The following is a 12,978-nucleotide window of genomic DNA, read 5'->3' as shown; positions in this document are numbered from 1 at the left end:
AATGTATTTCATTACAATTATTGTGCCAGATGCCTTTTAAAAAAAACATTGCAACAAACACAAAGTTCCTTAAATTGTCAAGTGTATTGTAGATCATGATGATGACAGATCCTCATGTCTGAGGAGAACAGCCTTAGGAACATGGCATTAATACAACTATTCCAAGCAGCAATTCTAAACCTTTAGTGGCTGCTTGACCCATTTTAACAAATATTCCTCTGATCTATTGATAGTAAAACCCATACATTTATTTCCCCAGACTGCTCTGAGAAGTTTAAAAAGGTATCCCAAAGAAATGTTAGAGACAAGGATTTTTCTTACCTTCTTAAAATACTCAGAGCTAATCTTGGATTATATTTTATCATCATCAACTGTCATAGAAAATTCAAGCTATTCCTTGACTGCAAAAAAAAAAAATTTTGAAATTGAATCTTTAGCAAAACAATGTCTCTGTTGCCTTTTTCACCCTTGCTCACAGCTATGTCAGGATTTTGGCTTTTGCTGTAGCAAAGCTGCACAGTATTGCACAATAAATTGTGTGTTTCTATAAAGTATTAACTTGTTTGCAAGCTGGGGGAACATTCTACATGGATTTGTTTGCAAGCAAGTACATCTCAGCAATTCCTCAGTCAGGAATATCTTTCTGTAACACTCTAATCTCTGCTATTTCTGAAATTTGTTGCTTGTTTGATTTTCTAGGACTGCCCTTTTACAGTCAGGCAGCTGCAGCCCCATAAAGTAGCTGTCATTCAACTGGCAGCTGTTGGCCATAGCTGGCTTTTCAAGTCCAGCTAAAAGTAGCTCCTATAACTTCTTTGAGATGTTATTTGACTTACAGAAACTAACCATGAACTTCTGAATCCCCATCTTGGGGGCATACATGAAACACGAGATTCTGTAGGACTGTCCTAGGAACAAGTACTGGGAACTTGAGTGATCTTGGAATCCAGCTCTGATTTCATCAGTCTTGGAGTCACTTCTAAATGAATCATTTCTGCATCCTCAGAAAGAATGTCTGAAACATTTGTAACATCTCAGCTCCTAAAGCTCCTTTTCTCCACCCTTTCCAATGTTTTGAATGAAGTATGGGAAGAACTCACATCTTCCCATCTTCCCCCAAAACCTGGGAATAAATTAAAACCCCTTAAAGACAATGTTGTGAGGATGAGAAAATGAACTTGGGTTTAATCAAGGGTTTAAAGCTCCAACTCTTTATCAAGCTGCTTAAGCATTTATAATGAGAATGTTAGCAGGCAGTGTTTGCAGAACACAATTTATAAGCTGGATTGTCTGAGGTTGTGGTAAATATTCTGATGGTACTCTGGTCTTGGTATGGATGTAACCACAACCCCCCTGGCAGACTCCAGCTGAGGCAAGCAACCAGTCTCATGGTTTATTTTTTAAAAAAGGGTTTAATTGGAGGCTGAAAATGTGCATCTCTGTCACACAACAAAATATCAGTTACCTGTGCCTAAATTGTAGACTTTGGTCCACAAGAATCCTAAATTGACTTGATCCCAGCTGTGGGCCCTGCAGTTGATGTCTGGACACCGTGGTTGTGCCCACTTCAGTGCCCTCTTCCAGTCTTGGCATCTGTCTGGAGGTGGGGGACTGGGGAGGGATAAAAGTAACCCTGCAGCAACTCATCCCTTCAGCGGGTGGGAGTACAGAGCCAGAAAGAATTTTCATGTTCAGAAACCACCTTTCCTTTCTAAAGCCACAGGGAAGCTTTTTATTTAGGCCTTTATCAAAGGACTGAGGCCTGACGTTTACACTGCTTTACTCTATAATTAAAAGCATTTTCAAGCTAAAAGAATGTCAGGAGGGTCATCCATGCAAACCCTGACATTAGTTGCCTGTGCAATCTGAATTTTGGCCTCTGTGCATGCTGTAATTGCCATGTGTGATTAAACTATTTGTTCCTACAGCACATCAGTGCCTCAATCAGTGCTCAGGAGAGACGGCAGCTGGCAGGTAGCGGCTGAGCAGGAGTGTTACCTGCTCTGGGCTCGGTGAGCAGCTCTGCACCCTCGGTGTCTGCTCAAACACTGCCTGCACAAGCTGGGCTGTATCTCTGCTAGTTAGAGAATTTCTAAATCAATTTGTCCCTGCTGGCTCCATGGCGTGGTAGATGGCTCTGTCTTACAGACAAGTGGAGACACTGACAAATTAGACATGTATTGTGCACAAAGCCAGCGTGATTTCTCCTCCATACACTGAGGAGGAGACAGAGCCTCGAGAGCAGCATGACAGAGACAGTTTGGTTGGAAAAGACCTTGGAGACCAGCGAGGCCAAGCTATGACCCAACACCACGGTGTCAACCAGATCATGGCACCGAGTGCCACGTTCAGTCTTTCCTTGAACTCCTGCAGGGACGGTGCCACCAGGCCAGCCCGTTGCAGTGCTCGATAACCACATCGGTGGAAAATTCTTCCTGAGGTACAACCAGAGCCTCCCTGGCGCAGCTTTCCCTTTGCCCTTTGTCCTATGGCTAGTTGCCTGGAAGAGCGCGACCCCCGTCAGGCTATACCCTCCTTTCAGGCATTTGGCCCGGCCCGGGCCGTGCTGCCGCGCCGCTCGGATGCTGCCTGTCCTGTCCTGTCCTGTCCTGTCCTGTCCTGTCCTGTCCTGTCCCCTCCCGCTCCGCTCCGACCCGAGCCCCGCCGTTCCCGGTGCATTCCCGGGGCGGCCGCCCGAGGCCGGGGCAGGGCAGGTCGGCGCTGCGCATGCGCGGGGCGTGCCCGCGCTCCCGACGGGGCGGTGAGCGCGCAGGCGCCGCTCCCGCGGAGGGCGCTGACAGGGCGGCTCTCGCGAGACTTGCAGCGGGACCGGCGGCGCGGCGGGCGGGGGGCCGGGCCGGGGCCGGAGCGGCGGCTGAGGCGGCGCTGGAGCGGCGGCCGGGCCGGGCCGCGCGGGGCCGGGCAGGCGGCGGGAGCGCCCAGCGCTGCGCGGTGAGTCCGGGCGTGCGGAGGGCCGCCGCCCGCCGGGGGCCGTGCCGGGGCGGGGAGCGAGGAGGGCACACGCCGAGTCCCCGGTGCCGCGGCCTGGGCCCCGCCGTGTTCCGCTCTCCTCGCTGCGCTCCGCAGGACTCGCCTCGGCGCCGGGCCCAGGTCCCGCCGGGCCCCGGCCTGCCCGGGGGGTGGAGAGGATGCGGGCTCTGCCGGTGGGGGGGTGGTTGAAATAAGCTCTGGGCTCCAGAGGCGTCGTCTGCTCGGCGAGATTCCCGGCTCACGTACCGGGAGCACCGGGCGGGGGTCGCTTTTCTCTCTGCCCTGCGGCTGGGGAGTGCTGCCTGCCCGTGGCTCTTGGGCTCATGTTTGTATTCCCCAAAAGGAGCTCCATAACTTAAAGGCGCTTCCAAAGGTTGGGAGGCTGCGAGTGCCCTGTAGGCAGGGTAACATCCCTGCCGCCCTGGCTCCAGACACAGCTGGGGTCATGCTGCAAACGGGAGTTTCTGTGACGGAGAAGGACATTTTTCTCTTGGTCTCTTCCTTCTCTTATGAACTTCCTTCTTGAGAACCGGTGCTGGTGTTGTGAGATGAGGTTTGACTTGCCAATATAGTTTCAAATAATCTGTAGAAGACAAGGATGCGGCCTTGTTAACTCCCACAACATCTGACTCAGACACCGCTTTTATAACCTACAGTGAAAACTATTCTGTGGCACAGCAAGTCACTGCAAGAGCAATTCACAGATACGGTGCTCAGGGAAGTTAATTCTTTGTTTCAAAAACTGTTAAATGCCCGGGGTCAAGGGACAAAATCTGAAGGACAACAGATGGTAAATCCATCTTCAAACACAATGTTGTTTGTAATCCATTTCTGTGCCAACTTTGGATATTGAGAATTTGTGCCATAAAAAGACCTTTGAGTTGTTATCATCTCTTAGTTTGATTGTCATACAGTATTTTGAGTATTTCATAATACCAGCTGAGCTTGTAACATTTAAAGCAGTTTTAGACAGTTTAAAAAAACCCAAAAAACTGCCAGTAAATAAATTCTGGCAGAGGTGAAGTTTTCCTGTTACCTGATAAAATGTTTTGATCTGATAAGTATTATCTGTGCTTTGTGCTGTAGCTTAGTTTTGTAAGTGATATCTTGAGTTGTCTGGTGCTGAAGGAAGTTGAATCATTTTAAGCTGGTAGATCAGGGGGATAATTTGTGATCCTGAATGTTCTGGGGTTTATATGTTGATAATATAATTTCTATTTTACTTTGTTCCTTTATTATGTTGTACTTCCTTATTTGGTTAATTTGAATTAGTGTTCTGCCTTTACAATTTTAACTATCTATTCTTTTGTCTAGAGGCTGACACTTGCATCTCTGCATGTCTTCCAGATGATGTATGCACACATTTTTCTTTCTACCACCCTGAGTAATGTTTTGTCCTAAAACAGCTGATGTAGTTTAGGACCTGATTCTTTGCAAAATCTCCCAGTGAATCTATCTTGCCTCTCTTTGGCTTTTCTAAACTGTCTATTGTTCTATTCCTGCCTGGATCACTTTCCAGAAGAGCAGTAAAACAGTGAAAAGAGAACAATGAGAACACTCTCTTTTGTTTAAAAACCGTGCTGTTTCTAAGAGTAATGTAAAAAGCTCACCTTTGCCTGTGTGCTTTTTGAAATATCTGTTGAAGTGAACATGAGAATTGTTTCCTGTTGGCCACAACAGGGAGGTTTGTCTTTATAATTACTTTTATTCCATCCTGAGCTGCAGCACTACTGCTAATGAGCATTTGCTGTTGGCTGCATCTGCTGCCTTTTCTTCCTCTCACCCCTCCCAGTATTTTTGAGAGCAAAGGAAGTCTTAACCCAAGTCACAGTAAGGTGAGAAGCATTGATATTTTGAGCAGTCTTAGTCATTTCTCTAGCAAGATATCTGATAATTTCTGTGACATGTAACCATTGTGTTCATATATTGCCTGTTATTCATCCATCCCAGTCTCACTCCATTTGCAGTCCGTGGCCTGGGCTCACTGCGCTGGGTGTCCTGTTGCACTGCTCTCTGCCTGAAGCAGCTACAGCTGTGCTTTTTCCCCCACTCATGCAGTTGGTTTGTTTGTGTTTTTATAACAGCATGGCTGAATGTGTGTAAGAATTTATTTAATAAGATTCTAAGCAGAAAATGCTTCCTTAAGAGACTTTAAGGAAATTATGCCTTGACTTCACCTTTCCTGACATTTGCTGTGTGAGTATCTTGGTTTAATATTTTCAAAGCTTTTCCCTCTTTCAGATGTAACTTTAGTATCTAAACTTCAGCTACACTTTTGTCTAAAGTCAGGAAGGTTAAAGTTTTGTCTACACTGCAGCTGCTGTTAAAATTGTTACCTGGAAACTTCACTCCTTTGTGTGTTGACAATGGATCTGATGGTGGTAGTAGTACTAATGCATGTTTAAAGAGTATTGCATGATGAATCTTTTTCATCTTGAATTGTGCTGGAAAATTTCCCGACATTGTGCTGTTACTAAGCTCAGGGAAATGCCAGTATAGTTCTTGGAAATGCTGCTCAGTTTCTCTAGGAAAGCTGTGTTTTAACACCTTCAGTTAAAAAAGTAATTATTAGCAGGTAGTGCAGTGCTGGACAGCAATACCTGTGTGCCCCCAGAAAAGGCATATTTATAAGTTGAAGCAGTTTCTTTCTTAAATGTGTCTCAAGCCTTTAGTGTATACTTTAAGTTTGCAACTTGGTGTTACATTCTTAGGTTTGGAACTTGGGGTTTTCAAGCCATGCTCCCTTGGCTGAAGGTGTTTGTTTTCACATGTGGTGTGGTGGGTGGTAGAAACACCCAAAGGTTCCTTCCCGTAATATTTAAGAAGGACTAGAAATAGATGATGTTTGCTATAAAAGATACAGGACAGGTAGACAACAAGCATTGAGCAGTTTGCATTTTCCATTGCTTCATACACTGTCATTCATGTTGCCCTTTAATGGTGCTATAATAGCAGAAAATTATCAGTACCATCAGTTGACAAACCCCAAGAGGCCAGGTTGGAAAGGTGAGGAGATGGTGAACACAACACAGTAGAAGCAGCAGCAAAGAGAAAATACTTCTGGTGAAGGGAAGTAATTATTGCTGTTTGGATGAGTGTGCTGGTATGATGTGAAAGACTCACATCAGAAAGAAGGTTTTTCATCAGCTTTGAGACTAAAATTAAGTCTTTCATAATTACCAAAATGTAGTTAAGATGATCCACTTTATGGATTTCATGATGTGTGTGGTTGAAGCTTGGATCCAGTACATTCATTTCCATTGGTTATGGTAGCACAGGGAGATTGTTCTCTTGGGCTCTTTGTGACTGGTGACTGTTTTCAACCTTGCTGACATTTCAGGAGTGCTGTGTAGGAAGACCAGAGAAATCCCAAAGCTCTGTCCATGCGAGGACCCTGCTAAGCCGGTCTTTTAAAAATCAAGGTGAATCCTGTAAATACCTCTTCTCATTCTGCCAGATTCCTGTGATAGAATCTCAGTTCCAGTGTTTGCCTCGAGCTTCATTATTCTCTACAGGGAGCTGAAGGTTGGGCAAACATGGGGCTCATGGAATATAAGCATGTTAATTGCTGAACTGCATTTATGTAAGGCAGGTTTTTCTCTGAAATGAGAAATTGCTGTTGCCATCTGCTGCCTTTGCATGCAGCAGGGCTCTTTCTGGGCCACAAGCACGGAGCCTGAATTAGCAGGTGCGTGGGTTCACCAGTGTTTGTCAGATCTCTTCGGTCTTGAATTGTCATTGACAAGTGCCAGCTCTCTGTTAGCTCTTCAAGGGGGTATTCATGGTGGGGTTTAACTTAGAGACTGTCTTTCTTGTGTTTTGGTGAATTTTTTTTCTGATTATTTAGCTTCTGTGCTATCAAGTGTAGTTGGGTTATAGAAAATCATTCCTATTGAAACCTGAGGGTAGGACTTAAGCTTTTTCAGTGGTTTCAGTGTGTGTATATGACTTGCCAGGTTTGATTTAATGTCTTCTCTGAGCCCCTAAGAGACACAAACTTGCCGATTGTCTCACTGAATTACAAAGATTTTTTAACGTGTTCTGCTGCTCAAAGCACTGGAATTTCAGGATGGTTGCTTTTACTTAGAGTCAGCCCAAACTTTTGTTCCTGTGTCATATTATTTGAGGACACCTTCTGATAGGCATTTCCACCCCAACAACCCAATAGCACTGTGCTTTGTCTAGCTCGTATTTAAATCGACGTGAGCTGTATGAGTGGCAGAACCCAAACGATCGGTGCGGGCATTTCCAGACGGGTTTTTCCCAGGGCAGCCGGTGGGGCAGCGGAGCGCATCCCCTCGCCTACCGCGGGCTGTGCCGGTGCCGTGGTGCCGAGCCCGGGGCTCTCCTCCCCCCGTTACATCGCTGTAATTGGAGCCGGGGGCTCTCCTCCCCCCGTTACATCGCTGTAATTGCCGCTGCGAGGAGCGGGAGCGATCCCCGGGAGAGGGGAGGGCCCGGCATGAGGAGCCCCGGGCGAGGAGCGGTGCCGGTGGCGGTGCCGCCCCCTCAGCGCCGGGGCTGTCATTGGCCGCGGGACGCGTCACTCGGGCGAGCCGGGCCCGGGCGAGCGGCGGCGGGAGGAAGCGGCGGCCGCGCCGCGCCGGGCGGAGGGAGCGGCGCTGGGCGCGGCCCCGGCCATCGATCCGTGCCACTTCCCCTAATGGCCCGTCTCTTCCTCCTCCTCCCCCTCCCCTAGGGCGGATCGTCCCCCGGCCTCCCTGTATGTGAGAGACGGGGCCGGCGCCTCGCACCGAGCCGGGAGCCGCCGCCGCGGGAGGAGCGGAGGCTTCGGGGAGCGCTTCCTGCCCACCGCCCGCACCGCCGGGCGCGGCAGCCCCAGCATGGAAGCCATCGCCAAGTACGATTTCAAAGCCACCGCGGATGACGAGCTGAGCTTCAAACGGGGCGATATCCTTAAGGTAAGTGGAGAGCTCGGGCTCGGGTGTTCCCTCTTTACCCCTGGACTCTTCAGTTTCTCTCTGAGTCTCTTCCTGTCCGTCTGACCTGACCCTCTTTTGGGTCCCCAGAGAATGCCATCTCCTTTTCATACGGAGCCTCAAGATCTTCTAAATCCCAGTCACACCTCTGAGAGCAGGAGAGGCTGTTTTGTTTCAGTATTAAGCATGCATCCCAAAGTCTCTCGATTCTCTCCTCTGAGATTGGAATATTTGAAAACTTAGTCATAAACACGGCAGCAAATAAGCAGAAGTACAAGATAAAGGGGAATTCAGTGTAGAGATTATGAGAGGAAGCCCCATGAAGTAATCAAGATCAATTTGGTATTCCTTTTCTTTGCCTCCTGCTAAGGATTCTAATATCAAAGAACAGTGATTGGATTATTTCTCAGTAGATAATCTTTTAGCATCAGGCTGTCAAATATCGAAGCTGAGTTTTATCTTCAGTTGTGATGAACTGGAGTGATAAGCTTGTGGCTGAATATATAATGGATCTGTGCAGATGTAAGTGAATGTAGGAGTGCATTAGAGGAATTTTGGTCTATAATTCTTTCAATATATCAAAACCTTTTTAGGTTTCATCTTGGCTATATTACAGGAATTTGAAAAGAGTTGAGTTTCTACAACTGTAACAAAACTGGACACGCAGAACAAGCCCAACATTTTATTTTGGGGGGGAGTAAAATACAAAACTCCTTAGTGATTTGGCCTTGGTGAAGTGTAGCTCAGAGCTTTGTTACTTCCAAGTAATAAGAGCCATATTGCAAAATGCTTTAATGGAATTCATTCATAATCACTATTTCTCCATAAAGGTGGGCTAGTGTGATATATTTGGTGTGAAGGTATCTTTAAGCTGCTTTTTTTTCTAAAATGCTTGGAGTAGAAGCAGTTTTGAGAGGTGCTTTTCCTGCAGATGTAAGGCTGTAACTGTGTGTATGCTGACAAATCAAGTCCTGCAGACCTCAGTGGGATTACTCATCTGCTCAACACTTTTGCCAGGAAAGGGCTTGATTTTAACTCCTATTGTAAAATAAGCTAGAAAAAATAACCTTTATGTGTCAACCTACTATGTTTCTTTTATAGCTGATATTTCAACTGTGGCTTTGTTAAAAGTGTGAGGCAATAAAAAGATAAAGGTTGCTAAAGCATATCGTGCTTTGAGATTTTAACTTATAAAATGATTGCATCTGTGTATGTCCTACACATCCCTGCCCCATAATTGGCCTAAAAACTCCTGTTAGACCTGTACACCTCAGTGCCACTGTGTGGGAAAATCACCAGGATATTTCCCAGGGCTATTTTTAAATGTTTGAGATTGCCAGAATTTTGGAAACCTTTTGTGATAACCTTGCTCTTTTGGGTTACTACTAGCTGCTTCAACTTTTACAGTGTATTTGAAGTAGAGCATAGCTGAAGTCAGCTTTTAGAAAATGCTGAACAGGAAGGAAAAATGAAGTTTAATGAAATAGAGTATATATTGTAAAGTGTATTCTCAGCTATTTTCATTTAGTATGGGGTAGAAGTTTATTTAAGTACATGAAAAAATATAATAAAATTTTCATTTGTTTAAAAATATGTTTTCTAAGAAGTAAAGGAAAAATACTTTTTTTTAGTGTTTTTGAAGTTTAGTCTGTGTTACAAGTCTTAGATCTGTGCACAGTGGCTGATAGTAAGGTCTTCATGAGTTTACTTGATGTCATCCCATGGATACAAATTTTTTCACACAAATAGAAACATATATATACTGTTACACTGCATTGATAATTTTATTTTTCCCAGAATACAAAGGATTTTCCTACTTTACCCTAAACCTTGGCTGAACACGTCCTCAGAGCATTTATGCACAATTCTTCAATCTGTATTTCCTTTCTTTTCAGCTCATATTCATATGAAAATGCTCACAAATTTTACATGTTTACCTCATTGATGCATAAACTGAGCCATAGAAATGGTAAATTGCTCAAGATTATCACTAAAGTCAGCAGAAGCATCAGGACTTCCAGGAATCCTTCAGCACATAGTTGAACTGAGTTCTGTGCAGTGTGGTGAGATTCACGTGTGAAGCTGGTGAATTTCAGACAGATAAATCCAAATGAGTTAGAACTGTTCCACTTTACTCATACTGACAAACTTCTGTGGCACTTTGTTGCTTTGAAAAATCTGTTTGACTTCAAATGTGTTTGTGGTTGTGGAAATTAATTTCCACCCGAAATGCCAGATCTGCTCATGAGTGAGAAATCTTGGGGTGTCCCAGTCATGTGCCCTGTGTGATGTCTCTCATTCACCAGGACAATCCTCCTGTCCTTGTTGGGAGGAGGAATAAACTTGTGCCATGTTGAATGCACCTGCACCCTTCAGTGTCCCTGGGTGTGTTACTTCATGCACAGTGAAGCTTTTGACTGTGAGACCCCCGTGGTGATGCACTCCAGAGAGCCAGGCCTGGCTGTTAGAGGATGGCAGAGCATTGATCTGTAGCAAAATGTGTCACACAAGCCAAGAGCAAAATCTCTAAAGTTGAGCTGCCAGTCCTTGGCAGTGCACGTTTCTCCCTGTGGGGAGGGGAGGCAGAGGTGCCCAGTGTGGCTGCTCTGACCTCAGCAGATACCTTGCCTGTGATGTCATGTGCCATTACTGCTGCCTACCCACAGACCCGGGACCTGATTGAACAGCACTTGAACTGGAGCCATTAAGCTGGTTGTTAGTAATCTTGTGGCTGCTTTCCAAAAGTGAGTGAAGATAGTTGACCTTTGGCTTGCAATTGTAGAACAGCTGAGTGAAGAGGAAAAGTGCTTGGCCTCTTTTTTTTTTTTTTTTTTCCTTGTGGGCACTACATGGTAGAAGCTGCTTCTGTGGTTTCTGTAACCCTGGCAGGACAGTGGGTCCCCTGCCCTCTGCCTGGTGCCTCTAGCAGTGTGTGGTGCTGCCTCTCAGGGGATGCTCACTGACAGCTTTCTCTAAACTTCACATACTCTAAATACTGTTTGCTGAGCCTTTTCCAAAGAAAGGCAAGATTGCTGCTTCCTTCTGACAGTGCTGCAGCTCTCCAGCTTTGTGCCTCTCCTGTTGCTTCACAGGAGCTGCTTGGTGACTGGGAGAGGTGAAGGTGCCCATTCCTGTTACTTAAAAAAGTAAAATAAGGAAGCTGAGGGATTCCTACCTGAGGGATTCCTACCTGAAATCTTGATTTACTGTTTTTTCACTTTGAACATCAGTTGTCCTGATGCCTTTATAGTCTTCACCTGTTATGGTTTTTTGTGCTATATATATTGAAGTTGGAAGGAGTTAAATTCAGTCCCAGTATTTGTTATTCAGGTTTTATGTCCCCCACAACTATCAGCCTTCATGCCAAATACTCAGATCTAAAGTGTATTAATACATGCTGATGGTTAGGCAGGAACCAGGGGGAGAAAAGAGAAGAAAAATCACCATTCTTTGTCATGTCATTGTAATTTCTCTACTGCTGTGGTGCTCTGTTTGGTTTCTGCGTGGTTAATGCAGGAGCACTAAACATTAATTAATATCTTAAATTTTAGAATTGTTTTGTTTTTAAACTATAAACTACTGCTTCATTTCCTCTTTCTCCTTCTGTCACAGGGGCATAGCTGGAAAGTGTTTTTCTAAAGAAGTGAATAATCTACTGTTCCCAGTAGATGTCATCATAATTAATTCAGGGGTGCTTAGAGACTGTTTTTATGACTCAAACTATCCAGGTGGTGTTTTAAGTAGAAGGTCATCATCTTGAATTTTGAGGTTTTTGCTTTTGTGTGATGCACAAACCAGCTTCCTTATGTGCCAGAAGAAGATTTCCTTGATAGGATTTTGATCACTTCACAATTTGGTTCAGCCAAGTCAAAATTACTTTTCCCTTTCTGATCATACACTTGACAGTCACCACAGGTTCTGTCCCCATGAGTGTTTGTCACCACACTTATTTTCTTTGTCAGCCCTTAAGAGAATTGAGTGTTTGCTAACAGTTGATGCTGAGGTGGCATTTTCAGTTCCTGCATGAAAACCATTTTTCTGTGTCAGGATAGAGTGGAACAGTTTCAAATGGAGGCAGGCAGGAAGATGATAAATGAGGGGAGCACTGTCTTCCTACTGCTCTTTCCCCTCCCTCCTCTGTACTTCACCTGCACTGGCTGTTGTGTCATGATGTCTGTCCTAGAGAACACAAATTCAAGGTTTGCTGAAGAGATGTGCCAGTTTTTTTCCTGGTTTGAGTGAAGCTGTCTTTTCATTCATCCTTCCTCTCCCTTCTTTACTCACTCCTCCATCATTTCCCATTTGTTGTAATGGGGTGGGACTCCATGTGGTCTTGATGATTTTAATATGTGAGAAACATTTTTCTGAATAATGATTCAGCCAAATTGGAAGGACTATGTGCTTTATAGTGAAATAGGGCAGATATTAGAATAGGTTGCCCAGAAAAGTTGTGGAATCCCCATCCTTGGAGATATCCAGGCAAGTCCCTGAGCACTCTAATCTGATGAGACTGCTTTGAGCAGGAGGGTGAGTTGGGTGTCTTCCAGAGGCCCTTCCAAGCTCCATTACTGTGTGAGTGGCAGCTCTGCTATGTGTGATGGTTGATTTGTAGGGGTGTGCTTAGGTCATGTTCCCTGGCTGCTGGCCTTGAATTAAGATGATAATTGCCATCAATATGTGATCAATATTGCAGTCTGAGATGGCAAAACTGTCAGAACACTACAGAGACATAAAACCAAGCACAGTTATGTGAAATGTGGTTGATCTGGCAGTTGGAGATCTGTGTCACAAAGAGATGCTGCTATGAGGAGCTGCATTCTTCTGATCTGCCAGAGTGTTTGAGGCCTGGTTTGAGTGCAAACTTCTCAAATACTCTTCCTCTTAAGTATGAAAGTAGTCTGAAGGTGGGTTATGTTCCAGGTGGGTTATGTTTCATTAGGCAACTTCTGTAGGCATTAGGATGAAGTGTGTGGGAAGGAAATAGCTGATCTGAACAAAGTGTCTGTTCTGTATTTGTAGAAGAGCTTGGACCTGCTTAGATGAAGAT

General features: G+C 45.1%; 1 protein-coding gene across 1 annotated transcript in view; it reads left to right on the top strand.

The window, feature by feature from the left end:
- Positions 1 to 2,850: 2,850 nt before the first annotated feature.
- The window catches only part of GRB2 (growth factor receptor bound protein 2), a 47,676-nt gene continuing 37,548 nt past the window's right edge, over positions 2,851 to 12,978 (top strand). Inside the window, exons 1-2 of the mRNA XM_058817537.1 lie at positions 2,851 to 2,952; positions 7,691 to 7,913. Coding sequence (XP_058673520.1) covers positions 7,836 to 7,913 — 78 coding nt within the window. The 5' untranslated portion in view covers positions 2,851 to 2,952; positions 7,691 to 7,835. The remainder of the gene's footprint in view (positions 2,953 to 7,690; positions 7,914 to 12,978) is intronic.

The sequence above is a fragment of the Ammospiza caudacuta genome, chromosome 19, assembly GCF_027887145.1.
Source record: "Ammospiza caudacuta isolate bAmmCau1 chromosome 19, bAmmCau1.pri, whole genome shotgun sequence".
NCBI classification, from domain to species: domain Eukaryota; kingdom Metazoa; phylum Chordata; class Aves; order Passeriformes; family Passerellidae; genus Ammospiza; species Ammospiza caudacuta.
This window is presented reverse-complemented; position numbering and strand designations above follow the sequence as displayed.